Source organism: Phyllostomus hastatus, unplaced genomic scaffold, assembly GCF_019186645.2.
Source record: "Phyllostomus hastatus isolate PE091 unplaced genomic scaffold, TTU_PhHast_1.1 phas_contig_244, whole genome shotgun sequence".
NCBI lineage: Eukaryota > Metazoa > Chordata > Mammalia > Chiroptera > Phyllostomidae > Phyllostomus > Phyllostomus hastatus.
Window position 1 is genome coordinate 2,300,245 of NW_025333796.1, and position 14,405 is coordinate 2,314,649.

Genomic DNA, 14,405 nt, shown 5'->3' on the forward strand with positions numbered 1-14,405 from the left:
CTGCCTGCCTGGCCCCCATCCCGTCGTCTCTCCTGGCCTGGCAGTGGCCACAGGGAGTCCCCGCCCAGGGCCCGCTCTGCAGCAGGCCTTGCTGCTGGGCACCCCGCAGCTGCCGCAACGGGCTGGGCCAGCCAGCCCTGGGCACTGGCCACCCCTTCCTGTCCCCTCCCCGCCCCCTTGTCGCTGATGGCACTTTTACTGTGCCAACACTCCCAACACCCTCAAATTGCCCTTTTGGGTGTTTTCAAAGTTTGCCAATGTCCATAAAAAGTGCATTTTAAATGCGGCACAGGCACACCTGGGTAAGCGGGGTGCTGTGGGGGGCGGGGCGGCGTCTGAAGTTCGCAGCAAGCAGAGGAGAGCAGACTGGAAGGAGCCTTGAGGGAGGAGGGGGCTGTGAAGAGGAACTAGAAGTTCAAGTTGGACGTCTGACAGCAGCTGGGAAGGAAGTTCAGGCAGGGATAGAGAAAGGAGAGGAGGGGGAGAAACAAATCCCACCGCACACCGCCATTGCACTCCGGATTCCCCTTTCAGACGGGCCCTGCTGTCCAGCGAAACTCCTTCCAAGGAAATTAAGACAAAGCAAACGAGGGGAAAGGCCTGGTAGCCCCTCGGTCAGGGTTGAGACTGCGGCGGGGGCGGGGCGCGGGTTTGGGTGTGGGGAGGCAGCCGCTCTGGGGCGCTGTCTCCCCGGATGCTTTTGAAGGTTTAGCTGCACCCTCAGCGCCCCCTCCCCTCGCCAAGCACGACGGTGCAGTTACCACCGCAGGCTTCTTTCTCGCTCCCCCGCGCGGAGCTCGGAAATCGAGTTCCCGCGCTCTTCCGGGTCCACATGCATGTTTCATGAGGGTGCGTGTCCCCGGTGGGACCCCGCCGCCTGCACGCGCCGCCCTGCACGCGCGCACACGCACACGCGCACACACGCACACTTACACTCAGTGTCTGCAGGAGGAGGGTCCTGCGCCCCAGCTATGCGTTCAGCACAGGAATCTGCCGGGTCACCCAAAGTCAAATGTAAGTGACAGCTTCCCTCTCCGGCAGCAAGGAGCGCGGGCTACAAAAGTCCCTTTGTATCTCGGCAGCTCATTTAATATGATTTATGCATTTTTTTGTGCAAGGAATTGTGGGATTTTTCCCCACGGTAAACAATATGGAAATGTTAAAAATAGCAATCGCCCGGCGCGTGTCCGAGGACGCACCACGGGGGTGACCCGGCGCGGCGCTGGCGGGAGCTCCTTCCATCCATGAACCGAGCAGTGGCGGGGAAAGCGCGACCAAGGGCAGGGGACGCTGTTGCGGTCTCGCGGGTCGGGGGCTCCCGCACGGGAGCCGGAGGACGCGGCTGCTTTAAGGGGGGGAGGGGCGGCGGCGGCGGCGGAGGAGGGGCGGCGGGATCCTCCTGTCACCCAGCGGCGGCCAGCGCGTCACGTGGGCGCCCGGCGCTGCGGCCATTGGCCCGAGGCACGTGTCCAGGCGACCGGCCCGCGACGTCACTCGAGGGGGCTCTGTTAAAAATAAGAACAAAATCCAGAGTGAAAGTGTCTCAGGTTGCGCTAAGTGGCCTGGAAATTTCCGAGCCGGCGCGGAGGCCTTGGCGGCGAGGGCGAGCAGACGGCGAGAGACGCGGGCGGCCCGGCCCGGCCCGGCCTCCCGCCTCTCACCCATGCAACTCGGGCCGCGGGGCTCGGCGGGGCTCGGCAGGGGCGCGGCCGCTCGCCGGTGGGGCGCCCCGGCCCGCAGCGGGGCGGCAGCCGAGCGCGGCGCGGGCCCGCGGGCGTCCATGTGCGTGCTGGCGGCGGCGGCGGGCGCGCTGACCGCTCGCGCCCCGCACCCTCGAGGGCCGGCCCGGGCGCGCGGGCGGGGGCGGCCGGGCGGCGGCGGCGGTCCGAACCGGCCCGGGCGGGCGTGAGCACCGGGCAGCGCGCAGCCTGCATGCGCGCAGCGCCAGTCCCGGGCGGCCGCGGCGGCAGCGCCGGAGCCGGAGGCAGCTGCACTCGGAGAAGAGCGCGGAGCCCGGAGGCGCCCCGGGTCTCCGCCGGACCATTGTGACTACCCCGCGCCCGCGTGCGCGGCGCAGGAGAGGACTGGACTCTTTGGAATCTCCTGGCTCTGGGCGCGGAGCGACTCTTGGTATTTTCGAACTCAACTCGTGGATTGGATCGGCTTCGCTCCGAACGCGGACGGCGACTTGTAGGACCACAGCCCTGGCCTCGGCCACCGCGCACGGCCCAGGAAGCCTCGGCGGGGTAGGGGCGTGGGCTCACCGCGGGGGTCTCCGTGTGCGCCGCGCGCGGGCCGAGGGCGATTGGAGGGGGTCACCGGAGAACCAATTTGGGATCTGTTGTGAACAGCATGGAGGAGAATGACCCCAAGCCCAGCGAGGCGGCGGCAGCGGCGGCGGCGGAGGGGCCGCGGCAGCCGGAATCCAGCCCCAGCGGCGGATCCAGCGACGCGGACACTGCCCGCCGGCGGAATCTGATGCTGCCCGCGGTTCTGCAGGCGCCGGGCAACCACCAACACCCGCATCGCATCACCAACTTCTTCATCGACAACATCCTGCGGCCCGAGTTCGGCCGGAGAAAGGACGCGGGGACCTGCTGTGCGGGCGCGGGAGGAGGAAGAGTTGGCAGCGGCGAAGGAGGCGCGGGCGGTGCGGACGGCGGCGGCGGCTCGGGCGGTGCGGATCAGCTCCTGGGGTCCGGCCGGGAGCCCCGGCAGAGCGCGCCCTGTGCGCCGAGTGCGGGCGGGCCGCTGCCCGGCGGCGGCGACTCTCCGGGCGAAGGAGAAGGCGGCTCCAAGGCGCTCTCGCTGCACGGCGGCGCCAAGAAAGGCAACGACCCCGGCGGCCCCCTGGACGGGGCGCTCAAGGCCCGCAGCTTGGGCAGCGGCGACCTGTCGTTGAGCTCGGATTCGGACAGCTCGCAGGCCAGCGCCAATCTGGGCGCGCAGCCCATGCTCTGGCCGGCCTGGGTCTACTGCACGCGCTACTCGGATCGGCCTTCCTCAGGTGAGCCCGCGGGGACCCTGCGCCCCGGCCCGCAGCGGGGAGCCCGCGGGGCGGCAGGGAGGCGCTAGCGCGGGAACTTACCGGGAGGAAGAAGACACCAAGACATCTCCCTCCCTAACACACACAAAGACGCACACAGAGCGACATTGTGTGCGCCTGACGCTGGCTCCCGCTTAGGCCAGGAGGCGAGGGGTTCGGATCGATTTGCCAGGGGGCACAGACTGCTTAGAAGGGCGGGAGCGACAGGACCTGCGCGCTCTCCCTTGCCTTTTGGAGGCCTCTCCGCGCCGCCGCCAGCCCCCCTGCCCCGGCCGGAGTTTATTTGGTGGGACCGGGGTGGCTGGAAGACAGGCCGGGAAGCTCGCCGCTCAGTCCCTTCTCCGGTCTTTGCAACTCAGTCTGGACCCGGGACCCACGCGTCGTCCCCCCGCAGACCTAGATCCATTCCGCGGCCCGGAAATCCCAGATACAGCCCGGGAGGAAAGCGCACGGCTTCGGCTCTTCCCTGGGCCCCTGGCCCGGGCCTCGGAGGGGGTCTGCGGGGATCCGGAGACGGAAGGGCGGAACACAGAGGCACCCTTTGCGCTCTGCCCGGTTTCATTTGGTTTTATTTACCGAGTCCGCGGCAGGGGAGTGCAGCCCCCGTCTCGCATTCAGCTTGGAAGAGGGGCCAACAATCCCCCCCAAGGAAGGGACCTTCTCCCCGAGGTTTTTCCGCGGGCCCTGGGGGAGGGAAGGAGCAGATTTCGGAGAGGGGTGTGCCCAGGTGCTGGGTGTCGTTTACACAGGGCTGGGACTTTTAAAAGCTAAGACCAACTCCTCGTGAAAATCACCACGCGCATTCAATGCGGGTTTGCAGCCGCGACCCGCCATTAGGAGCAGACTCCATTTGTCCCCGAGCCGGCGGCGGCGACCCGACCTCCTGCCCCCAACCCTGGACTGGTTTTCCGGGGGTCATTTACCCAGACCACAGGACGGCCGAGTCACTCCTGGGCCGCCTCCCCGCAAAAAAAAAAAAATGCGTGCACCCATCTCGGGTGAAACCCGTATTTCTCCAGTTCGATCTGAAATTTTGCTCCATTGTTCTCGCCTCCCTCCTTTGTTAATATTTAATTAACATAGAGGCTCACAATGGGGCGGGCGAGGAGCCGCGGCCGGCTTTGTGCGGCCCGCGCGGCCCGCCCGGTCTCCGCGGCCGCGGGAGCCTGCTGCCGGGCCGGGCCCGAGTCGCTGCTCTTCCCGGACCAAACCGCGATCGTCGTAACCGCCGCCCCCCGCCCCGTAAGACTCCGTTTTTTTGTTTCCTGGCTTCCAAGGAAAGAGCAAGGCGGGGAGTTTTCTCGCGGAGGTTTCGTGCTGTTGCTGAGCCTCCTAAGGGTTTCGTTTTGAAAGAAAATCCAGGGAGAAACGGGGCTCAGAATTCTGCTTTTCGGGAGATTTTCTTTCCGTCAAATGCCGCGTGTGTGTTTTTTTGCGGGCGGACCCGTGTCTGAGGGATCCCCAGGAGCAGAGGAGTTTGGGGGTGAGGAGGGCGACTGGGTGGCGGGGAAGGGAGTGGGGGACAAGAACGGCCTCCCCGAGCCGGAGGCTGCGGGTCAGTCCAGCAGGGACGGGCCGCCCGGCCCCTTGGGGACTCGCACAGCCACCCCCTGCCCCTCCCCGCCGACCGCAGAGCGCGGCCCAGCTCCCCGATCCAGACGCTGAGGATCAAGGCCCGGCCCCCGGCCCGGAGCCGGCGCCGGCGCCCTCCGCGTGCGCGAGGCGACTGTGAGTGCGCTCGGGGGCGCGGAGGAGAGTGTGGGTTTGTTTTAGAATCTAAAAAGCCGGGAGTTTGGGCCCAAGGGCCCTTGGCGCCGCGTTTCTGGCGCCCACAGCCCCTCTTTGGGGTTAGCCTCAAGCGAGAGCCTGCTCGACCCGCCGAGTGGGCGGGAAGGAAGTTTTCCGAGCCCGCCGGGTCCCGGGACCCAGGACCGTTCCTGATCTCTCGCTGAGCGCTCGGCACAGCCCCCGCGCGCTCTGCCCGCCGCACTGCGGCCCCCACGGTCCTGGTCCGGTGCAGCCGCGGAGCCGCAGGGTGGGGATCTGGGTCGCGGCCGCCTGAGGTCTGGCCTTCTGCAGTCTCCAGCCGCAGGCGCCCCGGATACGTGGGGAGAAGGCGCCTCGGGAGCAGTGGGAATCAGCTTTCCAAAGCTGACTCGCTCACTGCACAGACGGAGACCCCGGGGTACAGTGCCGCTGCACCCCCGCCCCCACCCCCAGCTTTTGTGGCCTCCCCTCTTGCACAGCCTCGTCTTCCTGGAAAGAAACGCTTCCCCCTGACTCTCGGTCAGGCCTTCGCCGGCCCCGGGAGTCTTAGGACACTGGCCCGAACCAGCCTTGGGTGCTGGGAGGCGTCCCAGCGGGCGGAGGCCCCGTGGGCTCAGAGTGTGGGTTCCCTGCTCCTCAAGGTCAGCTGGGCCCCCTGCGGCCTGCAGCCGGGTGGGGGGAGGGGCGGGGAGCGTGCTCAGCTCCCAGGCCGGGCCCGGGCCCTTCTCCCTGCTGGGGCACGCAGGAGCCTAGGCGAAGGGGGAACTTGGACTGGCTGGGCTGCCCCCCCCCGTCCCCCAAAGAAGCACACCCGTGTTCCTGTCCGTGAAGGAAACAGGACCACTGGGCGAGGCAGAGAGGGGACTGGGGGGAGGCACATCTCTGGGCCCCGCCCTTCCCAGGATCCTCCTGGCTCCTGGTTCCCTCCGTTCTCAGCACCCTGTGGGTGTCCCCCACGCAGCCCCCAAGACCCCTCCTGCTGCTCTGGCTGTTCCCACTCTTTCCCCTCCCCTCCCGCCCCGCACCTAGGCCCACGCTGCCCTGGCTGCTGGGCAGAAGCGCAGAAAGGGCTGGAAAAGGCCAGGCCAGAAAGTGGCAGGGTTTGCTTTCCTGCAGGAGTTTTCCTTTCATCTGGGGACCTTTCCACGACTTCTGCTCTGTCCCCGCCCCCCCCCCACCACCCAGACGTCACTGGCCCACAGCCTCCCTCCGCGGGGTGGCTCGCTCCGAGGTGGGTGTGCGCCTGGGCGCAGCGCCCCCTCCCCCAAGTCCATCCCCGCCGTCCTCCAGGTCAGCGCCGTGACCTTGGGCACCCCTCCGCACGCAGCCTGCATCCGGCCGCGCACGCCCTAACCCTGTTCTCTGTCCTCCACGCCCACCCAGGCCCCCGGTCCCGCAAACCAAAGAAGAAGAACCCCAACAAAGAGGACAAGCGGCCGCGCACGGCCTTCACCGCGGAGCAGCTGCAGCGGCTCAAGGCGGAGTTCCAGACCAACAGGTACCTGACGGAGCAGCGGCGCCAGAGCCTGGCGCAGGAGCTCAGCCTCAACGAGTCGCAGATCAAGATCTGGTTCCAGAACAAGCGCGCCAAGATCAAGAAGGCCACGGGCAACAAGAACACGCTGGCGGTGCACCTCATGGCGCAGGGCCTGTACAATCACTCCACCGCCGCCAAGGAGGGCAAGTCGGACAGCGAGTAGGCCGCGCGCCGCCCGCCGCCCGCCGCCCGCCGCCCGCGCGCGCGCCAACCATGCAATAATTTAAAGTCACAGAAAAAGGGCCAGTGTATAAAGATTATACCAGCATTCCTAGTGAAAAGATCATGTATTAGCTATGGTTCTGCAATATTCTATGTGTATATAATTTACAGGTGTAAGATCCGAAATATCTGACTATAAAATATTTTTGATTTTTTTGTGGTTATGAGATTATGCTAATTTTATGATTTTTTTTTTTTTGCGAAGGGGCTGCTTAGGGTTTCTTTTCTTTTTCTTTTTCTTTTTTTTTTTTTAAATCCCCTAAGCTCCATTATGGGACATGGGACACTTTTTTTTTTATTTCAAAAGAAGAAAAAAATTAAAACAACTTGCTGAAGTCCAAAGATTTTTATTGCTGCATTTCACACAACTGTGAACCGAACCCAATAAACAGCTCCTACTTGGTCTATGAGTTCTGCCACTTTGTTTGTGTGGGCTTGGTGAGGCCAGCCGGAGGGGCGCCCACCCCCCAGCCTCCGCCAGGGCAGCACCAGGGCCCCGGCAGGCAGGCGAGGGGCAGCCAGGCCCCCCGGAGGAGTGTGGAGGGCGTGGGGGGGCCTCAGCCACGGAGAGTGGCCGTGCCCCGCCGCCCATGGTGGTCCTCGGCCGCGCCCCACTCTACTCCACCCTCCTCCTGCCTTCCCTCCCTGTCCACCCTCCTCCTCCTCCTGGCCAGGCCCCTGCGTGCTTCCGTCTGCGTCTGTGTTCGTGTCGAGCTGTCCCCTGTCCCTCCGCCGGAAGCCAGCACCGGCTCTCTGGCCTCTGGGCACCGGGGCTTCCGGGCCAAGGAGCCCACGAGCAGAGGGGTGACCCCTGTGGCTCCGGGTCCCGCTCAGGGCCCTCGGGGCTCCCGCAGCCCCCCAGCCCCCGCAGTGGGCGGGCAGAGGCCCGGCACCTTGGGGCAGCAGAGTGCTGTGGGCAGAGTCGGTCTTTTCCTCCTTTCCTTTTTCTTTTCCTTCCCTTCCTTTTTTTTTTTTTTTAAAGTGGCCACTTCTGCTACAGAGAGCATTCCTTCAAGCCACGACGAGGTGTGTGTGTGCACGCCCCTCCGCCGGCCTGTGCACACACCGGCAGGCAGGCGCACAGGAGCCCCCAGGGCTGGGGCGCACGTGGCCACCTGGACTCTGAAAGGCTCTCCGCGTCCTCCGGGACCCAGCGGAAGGAAGGAAAACGTGTAAATAATCATTTCTTACCACGTTTTGTCTCTTCTTGTTTTTTAAAATATACATTTTATTTTTTTGAAGGTGTGGTACAGTGTAAATGAAATATATTCAATATATCCCCACCAAGTACATATATATATATAAACAAACGCATTGTCTCCCTATAGAACTCCACGCTGTCTTCTGTTTAGTGTACGGAAAAAGAATCTCGCCCAAGTGTCCACCTGCAGCCGGGACAGCCGGGGCGTGCCCAGGGCCCAGGCGGGAGTCGCGGCTGGCACCCCCATCACCACGGACTGAGGGCGAACTTCTCTCTTTGCCTTAAACCTCTCGATTCCACTGCGGCAACGGGCTCGCTCCGCACAGACTGCCGCCGCCGTCCACCTTTGTCGAAAGGGAACTCGAACAGACAGAAAGTTGTCATTTAACATCCTGTGAAGAACCAGCTGCTGCTTAGGAAACGCAATGAAACAGTTGCCTTTTTAGCAGGAAGCAAAGTCTTTTGGTTTTTCATTTAAGAGGTTTGTTTTTCTTTTTAGTTTATAAAAATGTGCATTTTACAGTTCCAGTATCAAATATTTATAATCTTATGAGAAATGAATGTTTCTATTTCCAACTGTGGTGACCAGAATTGTGAACATTCCCTCTGCATTTTTGTGTGTTTAAACTCTTGAAAGTTACATTCAATAAAAAAAAACTGCTTTATTGTAAATATTGTTTGTCCCAGGTGGGATGACTAACTTTTCTGAGTGCGTTTTGGAGTCCAGGCGCCTGCCCTTGGCCTTCTCCCACCACGCAGGCGCTGCTGGCCTTTGCCTCGTCCCCCCCGGGGTACACAGGCCCTCCTTTGCAGGTAACTTTCTTTTTAAAATAACGAAGACACTTTGGATGTCCCCTCTGTGAGCACAGAGCAGCCAGAGCCACCGAAGTACACATTTCTTGACCAGAAGAGAGTGTTCAAAAATGTGGTGCCACTCCACCAAACAAAGATTTAAAACCTCAGGGGAAGCAACAGGTACCCCTGCCCCAGGACGGGGAAATCCGCTCCCTCGACGCTCCTCTTCTACGTCTTGTTGTTGCTCGTGCCCCTGGAAGTAAAGGACGAGGACAACGTCCCTAGGCACAGGGGCACACGCGGGCGGAGGACCCGCTCTGCCCGGGTGGCTGGACGCCTGGGTCCCGGAGGCCCCGGGGCTGGCGCAGATCCACCTCCGCGAGGCCCTGCGGGATAATCCGCGCGCGTCCCGCGCCGCCCCGTTGCTCTATTGCCAAACTTTCTTGGCTGGGAAAAAAAAAATGTTTCCTTCGTCCAGTAAGAGCAACTCAGAGACTCCTCTGAGGATCATCGTTTGCCAAAGGGGAACTTTCAGGCGGCTCGGCTCCGCACCGGCTTCCGGAGCAGGCGCTGGGCCCCGGGTTTGCAAACACGCGTCCGCGTGGAGGCTGCGTCCCAGGCACCAGCTGCCGAGTCTACGCCAATCGGGCGCCATTTTCAGCGGCGTCGCCCCGCCCCTCCATTTGCATAGTTCTGAGGGTTCCCAGATTAAAAACAAAAGCCCACTAGCACAACTCCTATTACCCTATTGGAGTCTTTTTTAAAAAAATAAAAGGACAATATAACAACATTAAACAATCATTTTGTTTTTAATCTGTTTGCAAATCATAACACTATGAAGGGGCAAGGTACAGTTTTGTAAGGTAATGAGATCCCCGTCCCCGGAGGCATGCAAGCAGACCCTAGGCCTACAGTGCCATAGGGAGATTTTTCTTTTTCTTTTTTCCCTTTTGTCTCTGGGAGGGGATTGCACTGAATGAGTCTTCAGACCCCTGAAACGCTGAGATTTTGGTTTTGCTCCTATGTTTATTCAACTTCAAAAACCCAATAGTGTGCAACCCCAGCTCCTAACTGACGGAGACACCCTGCGGCGCCGGCCAACCGGCCCTCCCTCCGGGGCGGCGAGCCTACGGCAGCCTACGAGGAAGGAAGGCGAGGCTCCGCTCTGAGGCCTCGGGGCCCGCGCAGGTCCCCCTGGGCGCCTAGGCGCCCTACCCGGACCCGTGGGCCGTGGCCTAGGACTGCAGCAGGAGAGCCGGTGACCCCCCCCAACCCACCCGGCCAGACCGTGGCGCCCGCAGGAGCCCGGCTTCCTAAACTTTCCTCGCAGGACAGCTTCTTTACAGAGGAAGGCCTCACCCTGCAGAGCCGAACGGCCTCCACCCCACCCTGACTGCGTCCGCCGTCCTGCGAGGCGCCGAGACCAGCGCAGGGCTGGGAGCCCCGGGGCAGAGGACGGCCGCCCCCAGGCCAGCCCGCGCTGGCGCCCCGGCGCTGCCAGGAGGGGACAGAGCGGCGGGGTCCTCGGGCTGGCGTCAGAGACCGAAGATCCACGTCAGGCCGACCAGGGTGGACCGGCCCTGCGCTTTCTTCAGGGACACCAGTCTGATCACCAAGAGGGCTTCATTTTTTTCTTTCTTTGTTTGTTTTTTCCCTTGAGTGAAGAGGCCCAGTCGGCGGGGCTCCCCGCCCCGCCCGCCGGGCACAGGTGTGCCGGGGCGCACCGATACCTAGGCACTTTATATGCAAATACGCCCAGGGCAGCCGCGGGCGGGCTGGGAGGGCGCGTGCGCGCCCTCCCGCTGGGCTAGAAGTCGCTCGTCCTCCCGCTGGTTTAATCTGCGGCCTTCCCGGTCTCTGCCAGCCCGGGGCTCCCCAAGCGCCCCCCCCTCTCCAGAGGGTCCCGGCTCTTCCGAAAACGGCAGCTCCCCCGCGTGCTGGGAGGTTAATAACCACTGGCGGCCAAGGACCACGCCACCCAAGGCCTCTGGGTGCACTGCGTCCTCTGACCTACCCCACCCGCACTCAACACCTCCCCCACCCCGCACAGGCGCGGGCAGCCCCCGCACCGCACCGGGCCTGCGGCCGGCGACCCCTTTTCCGTGACTCTCGGTCGCGAGGCCTTCTCCAGGCCTCGGAGCAGCAGAGGCCGCGAAGGGGGAGGCAGGGTGGAGAGGCGCGGCCGCACGCCGGCCGAACAGCGCGCTGTCCACGAATCCCGCCGGCTCGGCAGGCCCGGCCGCGCCTGGTGCCCGCGCCGCGCGTGCACCCCGCGCACACCATTCATAGTTTTTTATTAATCTCCAACACCCCATTCTCTCTGTGCTGCCCGCCCACGGAAAATAAAAGGCCATTCTTGAAATCGCCTGAAATGTAATAATATTCATTAAAGTGGCTCCTAATTACGAGATGTAATCAAGCGTGGTGCGCTGTGCTCTTGCTCTGGCTGGTGAGGCTGACGGTGACGCCGTTGTTATTATTATTATTATTATTATTATTATTATTATTATTATTGATGCTACGGGCCACGTGGTCGGCCGCCGGGGTGAGGGCTACCCCTGGCGCCCAGGCCCAGCCCCAGCCCCAGCAGAGAGAAGTGGGGGGCCCCAAGATGCCAGGGACGGCAGCAGGAGTGCAGGGTCCCGGGGGAACGGGCGTGACTCAGGCGCGCTGCCCTTCGCCAATCCAACCAGGCCGTGCACTGCCCGGACAACGACTCTGGGCGCCGTTAGGATCTCCCCAGACCCCGCGTCCCCGAGGGACGCCAGGCCCGGTTTTCCGGGATGGGGGAGCCTTGGGTGCAGAGCCAGGGACCTGCCCTACTGGCTGTCCCGCCCCCTTTCCGGGCTGCGCCCCGCGCTTTGCCCGAGCAGGAACAAAGAGGGGCCGCGGTCAGCCCCCACCTCGGCCTGGAAGGCGGCCCAGAGGGGCCCCCGCCCGTCCCTCGCCCGCGGACTCGGGCGGGAAGAGGAGCCAGGGCCCAGTGGGCTGCGCCGCGGCCTTCCCGCAGCGCCGGCTCCTCCGCGGAGGGGTCTGGTGCGGACGGGCCGGGAGGGACCCTGACGCGCGGAGGCGCTCGGTGGGGCGGAGGAGCGTGGGGGTCACCGCGAGCACCGCGCGTCTGGAAGACTCGAGCGGCCTCCGCTCTTCCCCATCTGTCGACCTGGGAAACTTGGCCGCGCGGTCGGAGCGCGCGGCTCGCGGAAGGGCCGCCCAACGCCTTTCAGCGGCGCGTTCGGGGTTCTCCGCTCCCGCCAAGTCCTTTGTCTGCAAGGGGACTGTCAGGCTCCGCCGCCGGGGTTTGCCCTCCTCCTCCTCCCCCAGCCTCTGCCCCCTCCGCGGACTCCCCCTGCTCTCCTCTTTGGATGGGTAATCACAGGCTGCAGCTGCCGAGGCGCCCAGAAGCAGCCGCCCCGTTTTTGTGTCTGTCGCCCCTCCCGGCCGCAGCAGCCCGGCCGCTTCCCTCCAAGTCGCAGGACCCCGGCCCCTGCCCGCCTGCGGGAGGCCAAGCCCCGCTGCCTTGGAGTGTCCCCTCTGGGCCCAAACTTCGTCCCGGGTTTGTTTTTCATGTGTTTGTTTGTTTGTTTGTTATAGGTTTACTCTGCCACACCACTCAGCCAAACGTGAACCCTGCAAACTGGCATTTCTTTAAGGTTCAGGCAGCTGGGGGACAGGGCAGATCAGGTCAGCCAGCCTCTCCCACCGCTGGGCCCCTGCCCCAAGGCCAGCGGGTCACTGGGAATGCAGGTGAGGCCGCCGGCAGGCAGGCCTTTCCCGCGGCCACTGGGGCCATCTGTCCCATTAGCTCTGAGACTGCCGTGCCCAGCTGAAACCTCTGGAGGAACACTGGTTAGGTCTCCCACCCCCGCGTGCACCCTGGCTGCACAGCCCCCCCCACACTCCTGGCTGCCTGGCAGGAGACAGAAGCCTGCAAAGACATCACAGAAATCACCGGGCCGGCTGCCCTCTGAGGCCCAAAGGTCCAGCGCGGGCACCTGGGCTCCAGAGCCGCTCAGGGTCCACAGTTTTCATGGAAATACTCATGAAACACCCCTGAGCACCAAAGGGAGTGGAACCAGAGTTTTGTGACCAGGGGCCCAGCCCGCTGCTTGCCCCACGCCCCACGCCCCCGGGGCCCAACCACTCATCTCTGGCGGAGAAAGAACGTCCACCTGGGGGCTTCATGCTGGGGTTTGGGCACCAGCGGCCCCATCATGGGAGGCACAGGAAGCCCCTGGGCACCCCACTCTCATTTCGGGGGGCGGGTGGGGGGAGGCCAGGCACCCACGCCTTCCTGACGTCTCTGCCATTGTTTCAGGAAAGGAAGAAAAGGAGAGAATCACGAGTCAGCAGGACGGACAACATCCACTGGTCCCAAGAAGGGGGATAGTGACCGGCGCTGAGGGGGAACGGAAGGCCGTGCTGCAGGCAGAAATTTCCGGCACTTTCCAGAACATGCCCGCGCCTTTTTCGAGACACTGCTGAGGGTGCACTTTGTCTCAGGGCTCACACACACACACACACACACACACCCCCTCACATCAGGACCCCCTGCTCCTTTCCCGAACCCAAAATGGGCCAGGCCCTGTGCCTCACGTTTCCACAGAGATGCAAAGACGGTATTTTTAAAGATTTTATTTATCTGTTTTCCTAGAGAGAGGAGAAGGGGAGGAGAGAAACACTGATGTGGGAGAGAAACGGGAACCGGTTGCCTCTCCCATGCACCCTGACCAGGGACCGAGCCTGTGACCCATGCTTGTGCGCGGACCGGGAATCGAACCGGCGGCCTTTCGCTTTGCGGAAAGCCGCCCCACCCACTGAGCCAAACGGGTCAGGGCAGAAGCGCGATACCTTGACACGGCTCCCCGTTCTCAGTGCCAGAACGAGTCCCACGGCCACCGGACACCGGGACAGTGACCGCGGGAAGCCACGCTGCCCGGGCACGTGCGTCCCAGCCCCTGCGCCCCGAATCCCGTCACCCCGTGCACCTGTTCCCCCAAAAGCGAGTGGGCGGCCTGTTGGTGCCAGTGCTCATTCCGTCCAAATGGCGGAGGGTGTAGGTAACGCTTTTAAATTAATTGCTGGTCCTAAAGCTAAAAGCATAACAGGCTCTGATTACATGCTAACGAGAATGAAACATAATCCTGAATTAATTACGTGGAGATAATTTTATAATTTTATCATTCAATTTAAGAGGCAGTGTGTCGTTAACCACCCATTTTAACAGGGTGATGATTCAAATTTAAAAACAAAAAAAAAAAGGTCCTAAATGGGAACCTTTAAAAAGACTTTCGGGGGCTGTCTCTTCATTTTCCCCAAAGGCCAAGAGTGGCTGTCATCTGGGCACACCTATTGTCTCCCTACCTGCGGGGGCCCCGCGCCCCCCGAGTGGGAAACCCTGGAAAATCCCAGACAAAGGGGGCTGTCGAGGGGCCTGTCTCCCAGGCCGACCTGCTCTCAATGCTGAAGGGGCCCATCTGCATTTCCATTCTGTTCGGCTTGTATGTGGAAGTGACACCCAGCGTCCCCGGAGCCCCGGAGAATGCCAGGGTCTCGGAGACACTCCAGCGGGGTGTGAAGGGGGCCAGGGCCGGGCCTGGCGTGGCGGTCAGACCCCCAGCCACACTCCTGCAGGAGGTTCGCTTCAGCCCCCAGCACGGGGTGGGGGGTGTCCAGCGGGGCAGCCCCCAGCACCAGGAGGGCCCTCCCCGCCAGAACTCCCCATCGGTCTCCCTTTCCTCCCCCGCCCTCTGCCCTGGAGTCTTCAGAAAGAGGCTCTGATGGCGGTGGAGGCAAGGTACACCCGGGGGTGCCACTCTGAGCCCCACTCTGAGCCC

The 14,405-nt window shown here is 63.2% G+C and overlaps 1 protein-coding gene across 1 annotated transcript; it reads left to right on the forward strand.

Annotated features, from left to right (window-relative positions):
* The first annotated feature begins 1,966 nt into the window (after positions 1–1,966).
* EN2 (engrailed homeobox 2) lies at positions 1,967–8,424 on the forward strand. The gene is made up of 2 exons (XM_045837827.1): positions 1,967–3,007; positions 6,197–8,424. Exons 1-2 carry the CDS (start codon positions 2,353–2,355, stop codon positions 6,511–6,513), a joined length of 972 nt encoding a protein of 323 aa, XP_045693783.1. The 5' UTR covers positions 1,967–2,352; the 3' UTR covers positions 6,514–8,424.
* The last annotated feature ends 5,981 nt before the right edge of the window (positions 8,425–14,405 follow it).

Coding starts and splice junctions, on each gene's coding strand:
- EN2 (XM_045837827.1), top strand. CDS start 2,353: ATGGAGGAGAATGACCCCAAGCCCAGCGAGGCGGCGGCAGCGGCGGCG. Junction 3,008..6,196: donor CTCGGATCGGCCTTCCTCAG/GTGAGCCCGCGG, acceptor ACGCCCACCCAG/GCCCCCGGTCCCGCAAACCA.